Source organism: Enhydra lutris, unplaced genomic scaffold (assembly GCF_002288905.1).
Source record: "Enhydra lutris kenyoni isolate GAN:26980312 unplaced genomic scaffold, ASM228890v2 scaffoldscaffold9, whole genome shotgun sequence".
Classification (NCBI taxonomy): domain Eukaryota; kingdom Metazoa; phylum Chordata; class Mammalia; order Carnivora; family Mustelidae; genus Enhydra; species Enhydra lutris.
In genome coordinates this window covers 30,567,713-30,583,585 of record NW_019154093.1, presented here as the reverse complement: position 1 = coordinate 30,583,585, position 15,873 = coordinate 30,567,713, and the positions used below count along the sequence as shown (strand labels likewise).

At 42.8% G+C, this 15,873-nt stretch overlaps 1 protein-coding gene across 1 annotated transcript in view; it reads right to left on the bottom strand.

The window, feature by feature from the left end:
- Window positions 1-15,873, bottom strand: part of LOC111142889 (PATJ, crumbs cell polarity complex component) — a 372,385-nt gene that overhangs the window by 77,256 nt on the left and 279,256 nt on the right. The window contains exon 30 of the mRNA XM_022496281.1: window positions 13,450-13,542. Coding sequence (XP_022351989.1) covers window positions 13,450-13,542 — 93 coding nt within the window. The remainder of the gene's footprint in view (window positions 1-13,449; window positions 13,543-15,873) is intronic.

The following is a 15,873-nucleotide window of genomic DNA, read 5'->3' as shown; positions in this document are numbered from 1 at the left end:
CCTATAATCATCAGAAACACATTTTAACCTATTTTTCCAAACTTGGATGCCAGCACTTTAAAAACACTTAGGAATAATTTTTAATCAAGCCCAGTAGCAAAACTGACAAACTAATGTCAATTATACTTCATTTAAGATTTTTTTAAAGCAAAATAAAATATAAAAATTGATAAAACGAACCTGTACCAGAAATCACATGGCATATTATTCCCTTAAAAGTTAAACTTCTAGGGCGCCTGGGTGGCTCAGTTAGTTAAGCGACTGCCTTCACTCAGGTCAGGTCCTGAAGTCCCAGGATTGAGCCCCACATAGGGCTCCTTGCTCAGCGGGGAATCTGCTCTTCCTCTTGCCCTCCCCCTTTCTCATGCTCTCTCGCAATAAATAAAATCTTCAGAAGGAAAAAAGAAAGTTAAAATTTTAGGGGAGGCTGGGTGGCTCAGTCAGTTGACTGTCTGCCTTCAGATCAGGTCAAGATCCCAGGGTCCTGGGATTGAGCCCCACATCAGGCTCTCTGCTCAGCGTGGGGAGTCTGCTTCTTCCTCTGCCCCTCCCTCCACTTGTGCTCTCCTTTTCTCTCTCAAATAAATAAATATAATCTTTAAAAAAACAAGTTAAAATTCTACACTGAACTCATTATCTTCCTCTACAAATCTGGTTTTTCTCATTTTTTTCATGTCATTGTTTTAAAAATTAGAAACAGTATCAGCCTCCTACTTATTCAGGTTCAAAACCAAAGTCAGCTTTTACTAATAATCTCTTTCCTTGCATGCTCTGATCGAATCACTTGCAAAACAGATGGTTTCAGACTTTGGGATTTCACAAACTAGAAAATTTTCAAAAGAATGTCGGGATTATAGAGACACCCCTCCCTCCCACTAAAGAATACCAAAGAAATATAGGTTGGAGCATATGAATTTGCCATTTTGTAAGTCAAGAAATGGTCAAGTATCAGTGATCTCAGAGGGTGCAACCTATTAAAGTCTTCTCCTCCCAATTACTATCATATATCATTACCATAATGTCACACAGGAAGAGCCATTTTTACACTAAAAATTTAGGTACGGCACAGTTTTAAAGGGCAGTCCTTGAAATTGAATAGATTTGCTTTATGAAGAACTCTCTGGAAGGGCCGATTTAGCCAGAGCGATTCCATTCCATCCGGTTAAACCCTGATTTTGTTGTTTATGCAGTAAAACTTAAACTGACCCTGCACCCTCCCCTTGGGGAACTTGCTTAAAAGCAAGTCAGGAAACCAGTAAAATGTGGTCGACCAGTCCCTGATAACAGAGCCCAAATACAAGGGCGGGTCAGGTCAGGTGGAGATAACAGAGCCCAAATGCAGGGATGAGTCTGGCCAGGTGGAGACATCCAATCAGTGGGGCGCGCATACTGTCTCCCTAGCTACCAAGGAGTGTGGGCCCCCTCCTTTTGGGTGCCAATTCTGACCACGGTGATAGGCTAGTTCAAATAGCTACTATGGGGTGAACTGTAATTCAGTTGGCCACCCGTGTGTGACCTAGCATGACTGTGCAGCTTTCTCTGTGTGTTGCAATCTCATTGGCCACCTGTGTATGGCCAGGCTCAACCACATGGCCTTTGCTCTATAAAAGTGAGTCTGTGAGGCTGGGAGGGGTCGCTCTCTATAAGAGGAGGCCCTGAACGGTCGGTTTGATTCTCGATGCTTGGCGAGAAATAAAGCTTTCCTTGACCTTCGCTTTGTATCAGTCTCGCTCCTTTGATTATGGACCTATCACTCTTCATGTGGTTATTTTTCATATTTCCCACAAATCAATGGAAACGCACAGATTCCCATGGGTCTAACTCTTTAGTATTATCTGAAGAGAGGAGAAAGCTTGGACTTTGGGGTCACATAGTGGCTTACATCCAAATTTCTCTACCTATAGGTTATGACAAACTAGACTTCTCCAAACCTGTTTCTTTATAGGTTAACGTCAATGATCTCTTGGAGAGGCAGAGTGGCCTGACCGGCATATGAGTCCAACATGTAAGTTTTTGAATCCTTCTTGTGACATTTACTGCCCCTAAGCCTCTGGGCAAGTGAATTAACTTCTGGAATACTCAGGCCACTCATCTGCAAAATGAGATGGTAATAATAATGCTCTCATGATGGGGAGGATGGAGATAAGCACTCTGTTCAGGTCCTAACAGACAGTTAATGCTCAATAAATGGTGGAGGGTATTACTACTGTTTTTGTCAGAATAAATGAGGTACTATTATGAAAGTGCCTACTAAGTGACAAGTGCATAATCAGCAGCCATTAAATAATTGTTTCCTTCTTATATGGAAATCTAAAATTCAATACACCAGAAGGATCTCGTGAAGTTAATGGCAGCTAACGCTTCCACGGTATTTCCCGTGTGCTCCAAAAGGCATCACTCTAAGTGTATTCATTTACATTTTATAGGAGATTGAGCCTATTACTGTCCTCATTTGATTGGTAAGGAAACTGAGGCACAGAGACTCAACTAAGTGTCACAGGCAGGACTGGAATCCAGCTTTACCTAAGTAATTCCTAGTGTGGCCAAGACTGCAAAGGGGCACAGGAAGGTGCTGGGGAGCTCTTGCTGATAGGATTTCAGCTAATGCAGGCCTCAGGTCGGGGAGGAGTTGGGTGGGACTGATCCAGGCAAAGGCTGTCCTTTTCTAGTGTATCCCCATGCTCTAGAGTGGGAGGCCAAGTACCTAGATCAGCAGGAGACAATCTGTGTATGAAAGGCATCTTTAAAAAATCACTGAATTTGGGCCACCTGGGTGGCTCAGTGGGTTAAAGCCTCTGCCTTCGGCTCAGGTTCATGATCCCAGGGTCCTGGGATTGAGCCTTGCATCTGGGCTCTCTGTTCAACGGGGAGCCTGCTTCCTCCTCTCTCTCTGCCTGCCTCTCTGCCTACTTGTGATCTCTGTCTGTCAAATAAATAAATAAAATCTTAAAAAAAAAATGACTGAATTTGACTATCTTTGGGCTGAACAGCCCTCTCAAGCCTGTTGTCTTAGACCCAGTCCACCTTATTCACCCTTCCCCACAAATACGCTCTCCCTCCTAGCTTTCTTTTCTCAGTAGCAGCACCCACCACCCAGCCAGTCAGCTGTCACGATGCACAGAAGTCAGTCTTGGTCCCTATCCTCCTCTGTCAACTTTCATCTCAGTTACTCTAACAACTTTTAACTCTCTCCCTGCCTTCAAGCTTTGATGTTTTCTAAGGGATTTTTCACAGGGCATTCAGAAGGGTCTTTTCAAATGGCTCATTTCCTCATCATCTCATTCCTCAGCATCTCACTGGTTAAAAACCAGTCCAGAGGTTTTCCCTTGGTCCACGAGGCTTTCCACCATCCAGCCCCTGCCCACTTTGTGGCTTTTGCCCCCTGCCATTCGGCCTGAATGGCCACAGCTCTGTCTGCAGTATCAGATCCGGGATGTGGAGTCAGGTGTTTGCAGGAGATAGGGATGCGGGAAGCAGGCTGGGGTGGGGGAATGCTAGAAAAGTAGGGACTGAAAAAAACGGGAAGTGCATAAATGATTTATGGGGTGGCTTGGCATGCTGGTCTGTTTTCAGGAGAAAAGCGAAACCAGGATTTTTATGTGAATATCTCCTGATTCATAAAATCAAACATCTTAAGAAAGCACCGTGGAGGGGACGTAAGGTCTGGATCAGTCTCTGACAGCCAGATTGTGACCTCCGCATCAGACCTAACGTGCTGTGCTCCTGGATGAAAGAGGGCTTATTTATCGTCACATTCCTACAGCCTGACCCATCCCAGGTTCTCAGGAAATGTGTACTGAGTAATGAGGGTCCTGGCACACGTAGACTTTTTATAGGCACAATCTGGTGCTAGCAACACCTACATTTACTGAGCCCTCACTGCACATCAAGCACCGTGCTAAGCATTTCATGTATAAAATCACACTCCGTCCTCACAACAGAGAGGTGGACATCCTCCTCCTCTGTTTCTGGATGAAGAATGCAGATAGACAGGATAAGGCGCTTTTCCTAGTGAACATCAGGGGTGAGCGTTAAGCCTGTTCAGATTTCTGAGCTCACGATTTGCACCTGATAGCCTTTTTCATCAGAGAGAGCAAGTACTATCATGCTACTTGGAGACATGGGTAGTATCTGTAACACCCATCACTGATTTTTCAATAGATATGTTTGAAAATTTTGTATGGATCAAGCAAAGCAAGTGGAGAGGAAAAAGTGTTCCTCAAATGTTGCTATTGTAGCTGGTGGAGACTGAAATGGTCCAATGCATGGCCAGTTATGGCGTGAATTTCCATGTCATGGCTCACTGAAGTTAGTGAAAGTGAATTCAGAAACGACTCATGCTTCCTCAGGCATCTTGCTACCCCGTACATTCCCAAATCTCCACAAAGAACCCACAGGTTGAATGCCACCCTGAGCTCACTGAAATACTCTCATTTTTCTACTCTTGCCCTAAGGATCGGAAATATTCCATAATGAAAGACAACAGTAAAAATACACTGCAGACAGCTGGAAAAAGAAATCTAAACATTTTGAAAACTTTTGAGAAATCTAAAATGTTATTGAGGCTGCTGTATCAGATCTGTGATGACAAGGGCCACTGGACACACAGGCACAAAGACTGTATTGATGTGAAGCAGTTTCAAGAATTGGGGAAAGATGGGGCGCCTGGGTGGCTCAGTGAGGTAAGCCTCTGCCTTCAGCTCAGGTCATGATCTCAGGGTCCTGGGATCGAGCCCCGCAACAGGCTCTCTGCTCAGCGGGGAGCCTGTTTCCCCCTCTCTCTGCCTGCCTCTCTCCCTACTTGTGATCTCTCTCTCTGTCAAATAAATAAATAAATAAATATATATAAAAAAAAAAAGAATTGGGGAAATAACACTGAGCACATCTGTTGGGGGCATTTCCTTGCAGGTTTCTCTTGGGCTGCTGACCAAGTCCTGGGATGATGCTGGTTCTCAAGACCCAGACAGTCATCTGTTGCCATTTAAATAGCTCTAAACCTGCGTTCAGAGGAAGGTTTAAAAAATACATATAGCAGATGGTTTGCATACTGAGGGTAAGAAAGGTAATTTACTGGCAGTCTTCTGTGGAACTTGTATTTCCTTGCTGTTTATTAAAACCTTTACACAGAGTATGAGGATAGACAGCCGTTGGCGTCTCTTGTGGATGGCCATTGCTACAATGAACTTTCAGCTCGTCAGGCGGTGTCCAGCCTGGCCCCGGTCCAAGCTAGTCACCACGTGGCAGCTCCAGTGCAGTCACCTTCTAGAGCCCCGCGGGGCCTCCCACTGCTCTCAGCATAGGGATCACCTCGCTAACGTGGCCTGGCTCCAGTTGGGGTCTCTCACCAGGGCTGGCGACCGTGCACTTGCATATGCTCAGTTCACTGGACTCCCCGAGACTCTACCATCACCTAGCACCCTTCCTTCTTTCTTCTTCACCACATTCCCAGTAGCGTCAGCTTCTCCTTCTGATCTCAGTTTGTTTCCCTGGGAAAGCCCTCCCTTACAACATCCAATCCCCTTCTGTGCTCCCTTAGCACCAAGCACCTCTAGTTCTTAGCTCTGATCAAAGCTGAGACTTCATTCTACTTGTGACATTATCTGAATGACGTCCATCTGCCATGAAGACTGTAAACAACACAGGGAGAGAGTTTGTCTGTTTACCTTCTGTAGCATCATTCTAGGATCTAGCACAGAATGCAATAACAGGCAGACTGCGAGAATTTGTAAGATAAAGTCAGGCTTTAATTTTGATGGACAATCTTTTCTACCAGGGATTATTGAACTGGTAAAATATCCCAAACGGTGGAAAGACTATATACTTATTTAACTGAATCTGTTTCTAGAGGTTACCTCAGCATTGCTCATTTGATTTCACTTTGTGGATTATCTATATTTTTACCTCTCTCTCATATTGCTCCCTTTTTTTTTTCTTAAAGATTTTATTTGTTTATTTGACACAGAGAGAGATCACAAGTAGGCAGAGAGGCAGGCAGAGAGAGGGGGGGAAGCAGGCTCCCTGCTGAGCAGAGAGCCCGACGCGGGGCTTGATCCCAGGACCCTGAGATCATGACCTGAACCGAACGCAGAGGCTTAACCCGCTGAGCCACCCAGGTGCCCCACTGCTCCTGTTTTTTAAGAGTATCTTTATTGAGATATAATTAACATACCACAAAATACCCCCCATCTCAAATATACAATACTATGGTTTTTGCAGAGTTGTACAAATATCACAATCTAAGTTTAGAACCTTTTCATAACCTCAGAAAGAAACCCTGTACCCATCAGGGTCACTCCCGTTCCCTGCCCACACCCCCAGCCACAGGCAATCGCTGATCTATTGCCTGTCTCTGTCCGTATGTCTCCTCTTGACATTTCACACACACACCATGTGGCCGCATCATATATCAGAGCTTCATGATCTCCTACTGCTCATATTCCACTGCATAATGTACCACATTTCATTTATTCAGCTGGTAGACATTTAGGCTGTTTCCATTTTGGGGCTCTTATGAAAAATGCTGCTATGAACACTGGTGTACAAGTTTTTGTGTGGATTGGTTTTCTTTCATTCCTCTTGGGTGTACACCTAGGAGCGAAATTACGATATGATGATATAAATATGCTTCATATTGTGAAGAACTGCAAACGGTTTTCTCAACTGGCAATGCTATTTTATATTCTCACTAGCGATGTATGAGAGTTCCAATCACTCCCCATCCTTGCCAACACTTGCTATTATCTGTCTGAGTACAGTCCTCCTAGTAGGTGTAAAGTGTATTTCATTGTGTGTGTGTGTGTGTGTTTAAGATTTTATTTGTCAGAAAGAGAGAGAGAGAGAGAGAGAGCAAGTACACAAGCAGGAGAGTGGCAGGCAGAGAGAGAGGGGGAAGCAGGCTCCCTGCCAAGCAAGGAGCCCGATTCGGGACTCCATCCTAGGACCCTGGGATCATGACCTGAGCCGAAGGCAGCGGCTTAACCCACAGAGCCACCGAGGCGCCCCCTCACTGTGGTTTTGATATGTATTTAGTTCCCTAATGGTTACTGAGGTTGAGCATCCTCTCACGTGCTTATTGGCCATTTGTATATCTTTAGAGAAATGCTTATTCAGGTCCTTATCCACTTTTAAAAAAAGATTTTATTTATTTATTTGAGAGAGAGAGTGAGAGAGAGAGGGCATAAGAGGGGAGAGGTCAGAGGGAGAAGCAGACTCCCCGCTCAGCGGGGAGCCCGATGCCAAACTCGATCCTGGGACTCTAGGATCATGACCTGAGCCAAAGACAGTCACTTAACGAACTGAGCCACTCAGGCACCCCCTCACCCATTTTTTTAAACTGAGTTATTTGTCTTTTTATTATTTTGTTGTGGAGCTAGTTGCTTTAAAATGATTTTACTGGCTATTAATATCTAGAACAGCATGGAGACGGAGACAGACAAGAACAAAAGAAAAAGTAAGCTGGTTTTATTTCAAGGCAGAAAATCCCAATATCCAACAGGGTTAGAGATCCAAAGGAGGCAGCAAGAACAGAGGTTAGCTATTTAGAAGAAAACAGTACTATCTCCTCTTTTCCTTCCCTGGCTCCTTTCTTCCCACTAGCCACCGAATTTCTAGAGATGGCAAGCTGATGGGAACACTTGTCCTCAGACATCTCAAGCTCTTTAAGAAGCTCTAACAGTTCTGCTCATCACTGAATCTTCTGCAAACAGCAAGCCACACTCGATTAGTATTTGTTGCTCAAGCAAACAGACCACACAGTGGTATTTTTGATATTCTAGAAATGTTGTCTATGTGACCCACACAACGAGAAGATGACAGGATTTCCGGGCAAAAATAACTGGGTTTGAGTTCCAGCCATCCGACTTACCTGCTGCGAGACCTTAGGAACATACTAGCCACCTCATAGCCTTAGGACCTTGTCAGTAAAGCAGGACCCATAATATATTTCATTTAAGATTTATTTATTTGAGGAGGAGAGGGGCAGAGGGAGAGACTCTTCAAGCAGACTCCCCTCTGCGCGTGGAGCCCCTGGCGCAGAGCTCGATCCCAGGACCCTGAGATCATGACTTGAGCGGAAACCCAGAGTCTGCATGCTCAACCGACTAAGCCACCCAGACCTCTCCCCATCACTGGGTGATTATTTAGTGTCTCAGTGCCTCAGTTTCCTCATCTCTTAAATGGGGATAATACTAGTACTAACCTCATAGGACTGTTACGTAAATGAGCTTAGAATAACGTTTAGCACACAGGCGTTCAATACATACTGCCTATTATGATCAGCATTTAGATTTTTCAGGCTGAACAATTCACTTTGGTTTTTTAAGTTACACCTAATGCTTCGCTCACAACAGCTAATCCTTATGTGGCTAACACTAAATGTTTTGTTTTTTTTTTTTTTTAAAGATTTTTATTTATTTATTTGACAGAGAGAAATCACAAGTAGGCAGAGAGGCAGGCAGAGAGAGAGGAGGAAGCAGGCTCCCTGCTGAGCAGAAAGCCCGATGCAGGGCTTGAACCCAGGACCTGGGATCATGACCTGAGCCGAAGGCAGCGGCTCAACCCACTGAGCCACCCAGGCGCCCCTAACACTAAATGTTTTAATTGGAATAACAGCATCATTGCTATTAATGACTCACCCTTCTACAGTGACTCTAGTGCACTCTGGCATGGTTCTGCATAGTACTGGATAGCTGGCCCTCCTCAGGTCTCACAATTGTGGTTTCTTTCTCCCATTTCACAGATGCAGAAACTGAGGCACAGAAAGGTTCTGTGCCTAAGATTATATCGGTAGTCAATGGTAGAGTCAGGATCTGAATTCAAGTAGTCTGGCTCCAATGTCTGTACTCTTGATAATTTAGTTATACTGCTTCAAAAGAGTATATTATATAAATGCAGATACTCTCAACATGATAAAAACATAGGCTGAGAGACGCCTGGGTGGCTTAGTCGGTTAAGTGCCTAACTTCGGCTCAGGTCACAGTCTTAGGGTCCTGGCATCATGCCCCACGTCAGGCTCCCTGCTTGGTGGGGAGTCTGCTTCTCCCTCTCCATCCACCTCTCCCCCCCTCCCCACCCCATGCTCCCCCTCACTCTCACTCTTTCTCTCTCAAATAAGTAAAATCTTTTTTAAAAAGTAGGTTGATTGGGACACCTGGGTGGCTCAGTTGGTTAAGCAGCTGCCTTCGGCTCAGGTCATGATCCGGGCGTCCTGGGATCAAGTCCCACATCGGGTTTCTTGCTGGGCGGGGAGCCTCCTTCTCCCTCTGCCTCTGCCTGCCACTCTGTCTGCCTGTGTTCACTCTCTCTCTCTCTCTCTCTGACAAATAAATAAATAAAATCTTTAAAAAAAAAAAAAAGTAGGTTGATATCCAAAAGATTAAGATAATACTTCAGGGATTCATGACCTTCTATGTCAAGATACTGAGGAGTCAAAGCCCCTTCAGGATGAGACCCAGCCCTTCCAATTTCCCGTTTTGTGATCCTTTGCTAAGCAGATTAAGATCTCATCTGTAAATCTGGGATAAATAATTCCTGCTCTACTTTTTACACAGGGTTATTTGGGGATAAAATTGAATAAGATCACAAAGTATCATTTTAGAAAAAATTTAGATATTAAAACATTAAGCTAATGAGATAATGACACTTTGTTTTACAAATCGCAAAGCTCTGTGCAGATAGTTTTTTAAAAGTTCCTTTCAAAAGGCTTAAAAAATAGTTTTAACAGGCTCTCACCTAGACTTCTGAAATAGATTCCAGACACTTCCCTGCCTCCAGTCTCTCACAACTGAAATCTACGTTTCACAAACCATCATCTGATGAGTTGTCTAAAAACAAGTTATTCACCCTTTAAAAATATTTGAGAGAAACCCAATACCTACTGAAGTTATTATAAATCCCTCAGATGTGAAATCTGGGGACTACTGAGATGTGGACCAAAGTCAACCATGACTGAACAGCGGAAACAGTCCTGGAATATGCTGACCCATGACTTAGTCTTAGCTCTGGAAACAGATAGTCTCGAAGAACTTAACAGCTCTCTGAAGTACTTTCTCCTAGGTAGCACCTTGTGTCTACCCAAATCCATGTAGCTACTGGGACATGGACTGAGCACTGAGCACTGAGCACATGAAGACGAATAAGTTCATCGATAATTCACAGCATATAGTCCCTTCAGCTCTTTGAGTCCACTGTTCAAATTATATCGCTCATTGTTGTCCCACAAATGCCCAACACTCATGTGCTACTCCATCATCCGCACTGACTCAGCTGGTAAACCTCCTCTCTATGCCAACCTCACCAGTCAGTTGCCTTCTCATCTTTGGAGGTTTACCTTAAAGGCCACAATTCCAGGAAACCTTCCTTAATCCCTGACTGAGATGGTCTTCTTTCTACTTTTGAACACATGCATCATAGTGTTGTTGTTTTTCTTCTCTCTCTCTCTACTATACTTCTGCATGTATGATTTTCCAGATACAAATTCTGTTATCCTCAGTGGTTCTAGAGGGTCAACTTCTGAAGAGCAAGGCTGGTGTTTCTCCTGCTCACTCCTGTAGGGGCCAGCATAGTGCCTGATGAGACAGACTGATGACCCCAGCAAGGAAGCAACTTTTAGAGGGTTAACGGCTTAGTGTTTCGAACTGTCTTGACATAAACAGAAATGAGTCAAGACCCACACACATCACATGCTGTCCTCTGACAAGATGCACTGGCCAACAATCCTAGGATGGAGTAGCAACCCTTGCACCAATCTTGTAATAGAAATAATCATGATAACTAGTGACAATTAACAGTTATTAATTCTTTGTAACAAGAGAACACATCAGGTTGCACCATATGAAATTCTTACCTACAAAAAAGGCAATTTCTTACGATCCAATCTAATATTTTGCTAATTTATTATCTATGCTCCTCCCCCAACTCATCCTGAAGAGAGTCCCCATGAGAGCAGGCATTTAAAGAAAAAAAAAATTATTTATTTATGGGGGGGGGAATGGGCAGAGGGACGAGCAAGTCTCAGTGTGGAGCCTGATGTGGGGTTCTGTGTGGCTCAAACTCACAACCCTGAGATCATGACCTGAGCCAAAATCAAGTCAGATGCTTAATGAACGGTGCCACTTCTGCGCCCTGAGAGCAGGCATTTTTCTACATTTTGTTCACTATTATATCTCTAGTGCCTGGGACATAATGGCATTCAGCAAGTATTTGTTGAATTAATGAATGAACTTGCTAAACACCAACTATTTGTCCTACACTCTACTACATGATTTATATCATATAGTCCATTTGTTTCCTCCTAACATCCTGATTACTCTTCTTCCTCAGGTGAGAAAACTGCGGGTTGGTGAGGTCAAGTAACTCACCCAAGACCACACTTTTGACTAATGTTTTATGGTAGGCCATTTGTATTTATCTATAAAAGTTGTTTAAATTTAGGCTATCTTTCCTCCCTCAAGTAGACCATGTATAGATTTTACTGGAAACAGTAAGAATTGTAATATCGAGAGGAGGTGAGGAGGGGAGGGGAAGCAAAAAGAGAGACAGCAGTCAGTGGGTAAGGGAAGGCTTCCATTTTAGTGAAATGCAGTATAAAATAGTATCTATAAATTACCCGCAGCCCTTCAAATCCTGTGCCTGAGAGTGGGTCCCTTCAATTGTCTTGACATTTGGAGCCCCATCACTGGCATTGCTTTCTTGGGAACAGCAAGTGGGTATTGGATGGCGGTTGCCTATAGCCTTCAGGTGAATCTCTTTGGATTACCAGACTTTTCTGGCAAGCAAGGAAGTGTTTTCACCCTTTTTTACCATTTCTTCTGTGGACTGCATTGTAGGCCCCTACTTACAAAACCCTGTTGTTTTATAAGACTTTCCCCTAACCTGTCTTGGAGATACAGTGCCCAAAACAACCACGTTCATAGTGTTTTTAAATGAAGGAGCTTTGAGTTCAAACTTTGTTGATGTTACTCACTCTCCTTCCAAGGCAAATATGCTGTTTATCTTTTAGAGAAGGAACAGTGTAACCTTGGAACATCTTCTTTAAGAACAATGGTTATAATCTGTTAGTCCCAGTGTTTTGACGCCAGAGTTCTTGTGTCCCATTTACAATTTGCCCAGAAGTAGCCCACTGTCATTTCCATTTTTGCTGAAACGTCCTTTCCCTTCAGCTTGAAAGAATCAGTTTATTTTCTAGGACACAGAATTTAAGATAGTCCCAATATACATTTTCTAAAAGTTGAAAGAAGATAAATGATTTCTCAAACTCCCTGAAGTAAAATGAACAACTCTGTGCTGCCATAAAATCAGGGTGACCCTCCCAAGTGATAATTCTTTGAGATTTGTAAGACATTTTGAAATAGAGAGAAAAAAGCCCGCATTTCTTTCTGGAACTTGCAGTCTAACCCTGTAAGTATAAGGCTGCAAAACAAAAAGACGGATTGTGAATGAAAGCATGGGAGGCAACTGAACGGGGGTGAATCTCTGGGTCTTACCACGTTCTAGTGAGTGGCCTCTGGCAAGTTAGTGAACATCATAAGCCCTCAGTTTCTTCGTGTGTAAAAGAAAGTTATCACTACCTGCACTGTAAGGATGAGGAAATTAATGTAGCATGCAGGACAGTATCCAATACACAGTAAAAGTTGAATAAATATGAAATAAAATATTAAGCATTAAAATATATAAGGAGAAATGGTTCTCTAAAACCGACTCTCTTGGGGGCAGCTAGCTGGATCAGTTGGAAGAACATGTGACTCTTGATCTCTGTGTTGTGAGTTCACGCCCCATGATGGATGTAGAGATTTCTAAAATAATAATAATAATAAAAATAAACAACTTAAACAAACCTGACTCACTTCTAATGCTCGAGCCCCTTGGTGATTTTAACCATCTTTTACTAAGAATCAGTGGAATAAATTTAACATCTTTTTCTGTGCCTTTATGGACTAATTGAGGATAGACCTACACCCTTAAAGAAGCCATACTGAGAAGATTAAAAGAGAAATTGCTTCTTTTTTCCCAAACAGCACAATTCAGGCATGAAGAAAATAGCAGAATATGCTATTTGTTGGAATTAATGGGTCATTCCACACGGAAAAGCTTCTACTAGCTCTGAGATCAAGATTTCTAGAGAAGTTGGGGCGCCTAGGTGGCTCAGTGGGTTAAGCCACTGCCTTCGGCTCAGGTCATGATCTCAGGGTCCTGGGATCGAGCCCCGCATCAGGCTCTCTGCTCGGCAGGGAGCCTGCTTCCTCCTCTCTCTCTACCTGCCTCTCTGCCTGCTTGTGATCTCTCTCTGTCAAATAAATAAATAAAATCTTTAAAAAAAACAAACAAACAAACAAAAAAAAGATTTCTAGAGAAGTAAATAAAATGCAAGTTGATCCTTTCCATGGTGGTACAAAATATACATGATGCACCTTTAAAAAAGAACATTGGATGAAGAACACTGAGGATTCTCACCAGTTTGGAGCTTTCATTTTCAGGCAATTGTTTAATACCAACTTCGAGACTGCCATCATCCTCACTGCTAACAGGTTCCGTACCACTTTGATCCTATGGCACATTAAGAAGAAAATGATGATGTTTTTCTTCACTCACACTGCCCAGAACTATATAGATACTCAACCACAATAGCTTATTTTATTATTGTTGTAGATACTGTTTCCTCTCTAGTGGCCATTCCTAGCTTCCTCCTTTCCATTAGAAGGCCATCCCCACAACTTCTCCTCCTACCCACCCCCACCACCCAGATCTGTCCCTGCACCTTATGGATATGTCTTAGAAAAAGCTGTTCCCTATTCTCTGTTGTTGTTGTTGTTCCCTATTCTCTGTTGTTGTTGTTGTTCGATGTTGTTGTCAGGAGTGGGTATGTGATCCAGTTCTGCTCAATGAGACACAAAGAGACTTCTAGAAAAGTTCTTTTAAAAAGATTTTTACTTTTTATGTAATCTCTATACCTAGTGTGGGGCTTGAACTCACAATCCCTAGCTCAAGAGTTGCATGCTCCACAGACTGAGCCAGGCAGGTCCTCCAGTTCCTCCTTTGTCTTAAAAGAACCACAAGAAGTCCCTTCCCACCTTCCACATTAACAAGAAAGCATGAAGCTCAAATTGCCATGTGCAGCAATCCCACAGTCCTGAGGAAACCAGCGTTGAGATGAAGCTGATACTGTGAATGACAAATTGGAGATGGAAAAGGTGGACTCTGATGGCAAACGTGGGCCACTGCATCAACCTGACCTAAGTACAGTCTTATTCTTAGCAGCCTTCACCTGAGACCTCAAATGTTTACTTAATGTTTCAGCCAGTTAGCACTTCTATTTCCTCTGGCCAAAACTTTCTGAGATGCTTGTTTATCTCAGTGAAAATTAAACTACTTGAGATAAGACACTGTATTTATCCTGTTTATCTCTGAAACGCAAGTACCTAAAACTACCTCTGGTGCATGAAAAACACTGGACAAATCCTGGGTAAACCACTGCATGGACAGTTGTTTCCTTGACAGTTATTTTCTGCAAAATTCTAAAAATATTTATTTAATATAAATGAGACATCTTTAAGAATAAGGCCTATTAAAATTCCAAAACAGGGGCTCCTGGGTGGCTCAGGTGGTTAAGTGGCAAACCCTTGATTTTGGATCAGGTCATAATCTCAGGGTCCTGGGACTGAGCCCTGTGTCAGGTTCCATGCTCAATGGGCAGTCTGCTTGAGATCTTCTCCCTCTGTCCCTCCCCCAGCTTGTGTGTGCACACATGTTCTCTCTCTCTCTCAAATAAATGAATAAATTAAAATAAATAAATAAAATTCCAAAACACATTCAGTATCTCCTCAATTGAACTGTAACATATTAAATGTTATACTTAATTCAGAAGTTTGTTTATTTTCTGAGGGCACATAAGGGAGAACAGGATGATACATAGAGTATCTACATTGTATTTATTTGGATTTTTATGTTAAAACACCACCATTTTGGCATTACTACAGATACGGTGGGACTGTTTGGAGAGAAAATAGTTTTGATCTTGGGACATTCAACCTCATCCTTGTAATTTAAGTAGTGCAAACTGAAGCAAAGATATAGTGTTCTTTCATCTATTGAATGGACAAGAGAATAGAAAGAGAACATTCAATATTGATAATGTAGAGAAAGAGAAATTTTTTTTTAAAAGATTTTATTTATTTATTTGACAGAGAGAGATCACAGTAGACAGAGGCAGGCAGAGAGAGAGAGAGAGGGAAGCAGGCTCCCTGCTGAGCAGAGAGCCCCATGCGGGACTCGATCCCAGGACCCTGGGATCATGACCTGAGCCGAAGGCAGTGGCTTAACCCACTGAGCCACCCAGGCGCCCGAGAAAGAGAAATTTTTACATGCCATTGAAAGAATGCAGGTTTGAAAAATTTTTCAGAAAAATATTACAAGGGGCACCTGGGTGGCTCAGTGGGTTAAGCCTCTACCTTCAGCTCAGGTCATGATCTCAGGGTCCTGGGATTGAGCCCTGCATCGGGCTCTCTGCTTGGCTGGGAGCCCGTTTTCTCCTCTCTCTCTGCCCGCCTCTCTGCCTACTTGTGATCTCTCTCTCTCTGTCAAATAAGTAAATAAAATCTTTAAAAAAAAAAAAAAAGAAAAAATTACAAAATATACGCATATATAGATACACATGCAGGAAAATACTTGTCAGCATATAGAACAAATTTTTTAATTGCTTACTTCTGGGGAATAGTATTAAAGAATGAGGAACTGTTGCATTAGTTATTTCTATACTGTTTGATTACAGATGAATTTGTATGTATTATTCCAAGTTTAAGAAATAAAGGAGAGCTATAAGAAATATCTAAAAGAAAAAAAAAAAATCTAACAGAGAAAGTAGCATAGGGGCACCTCGCT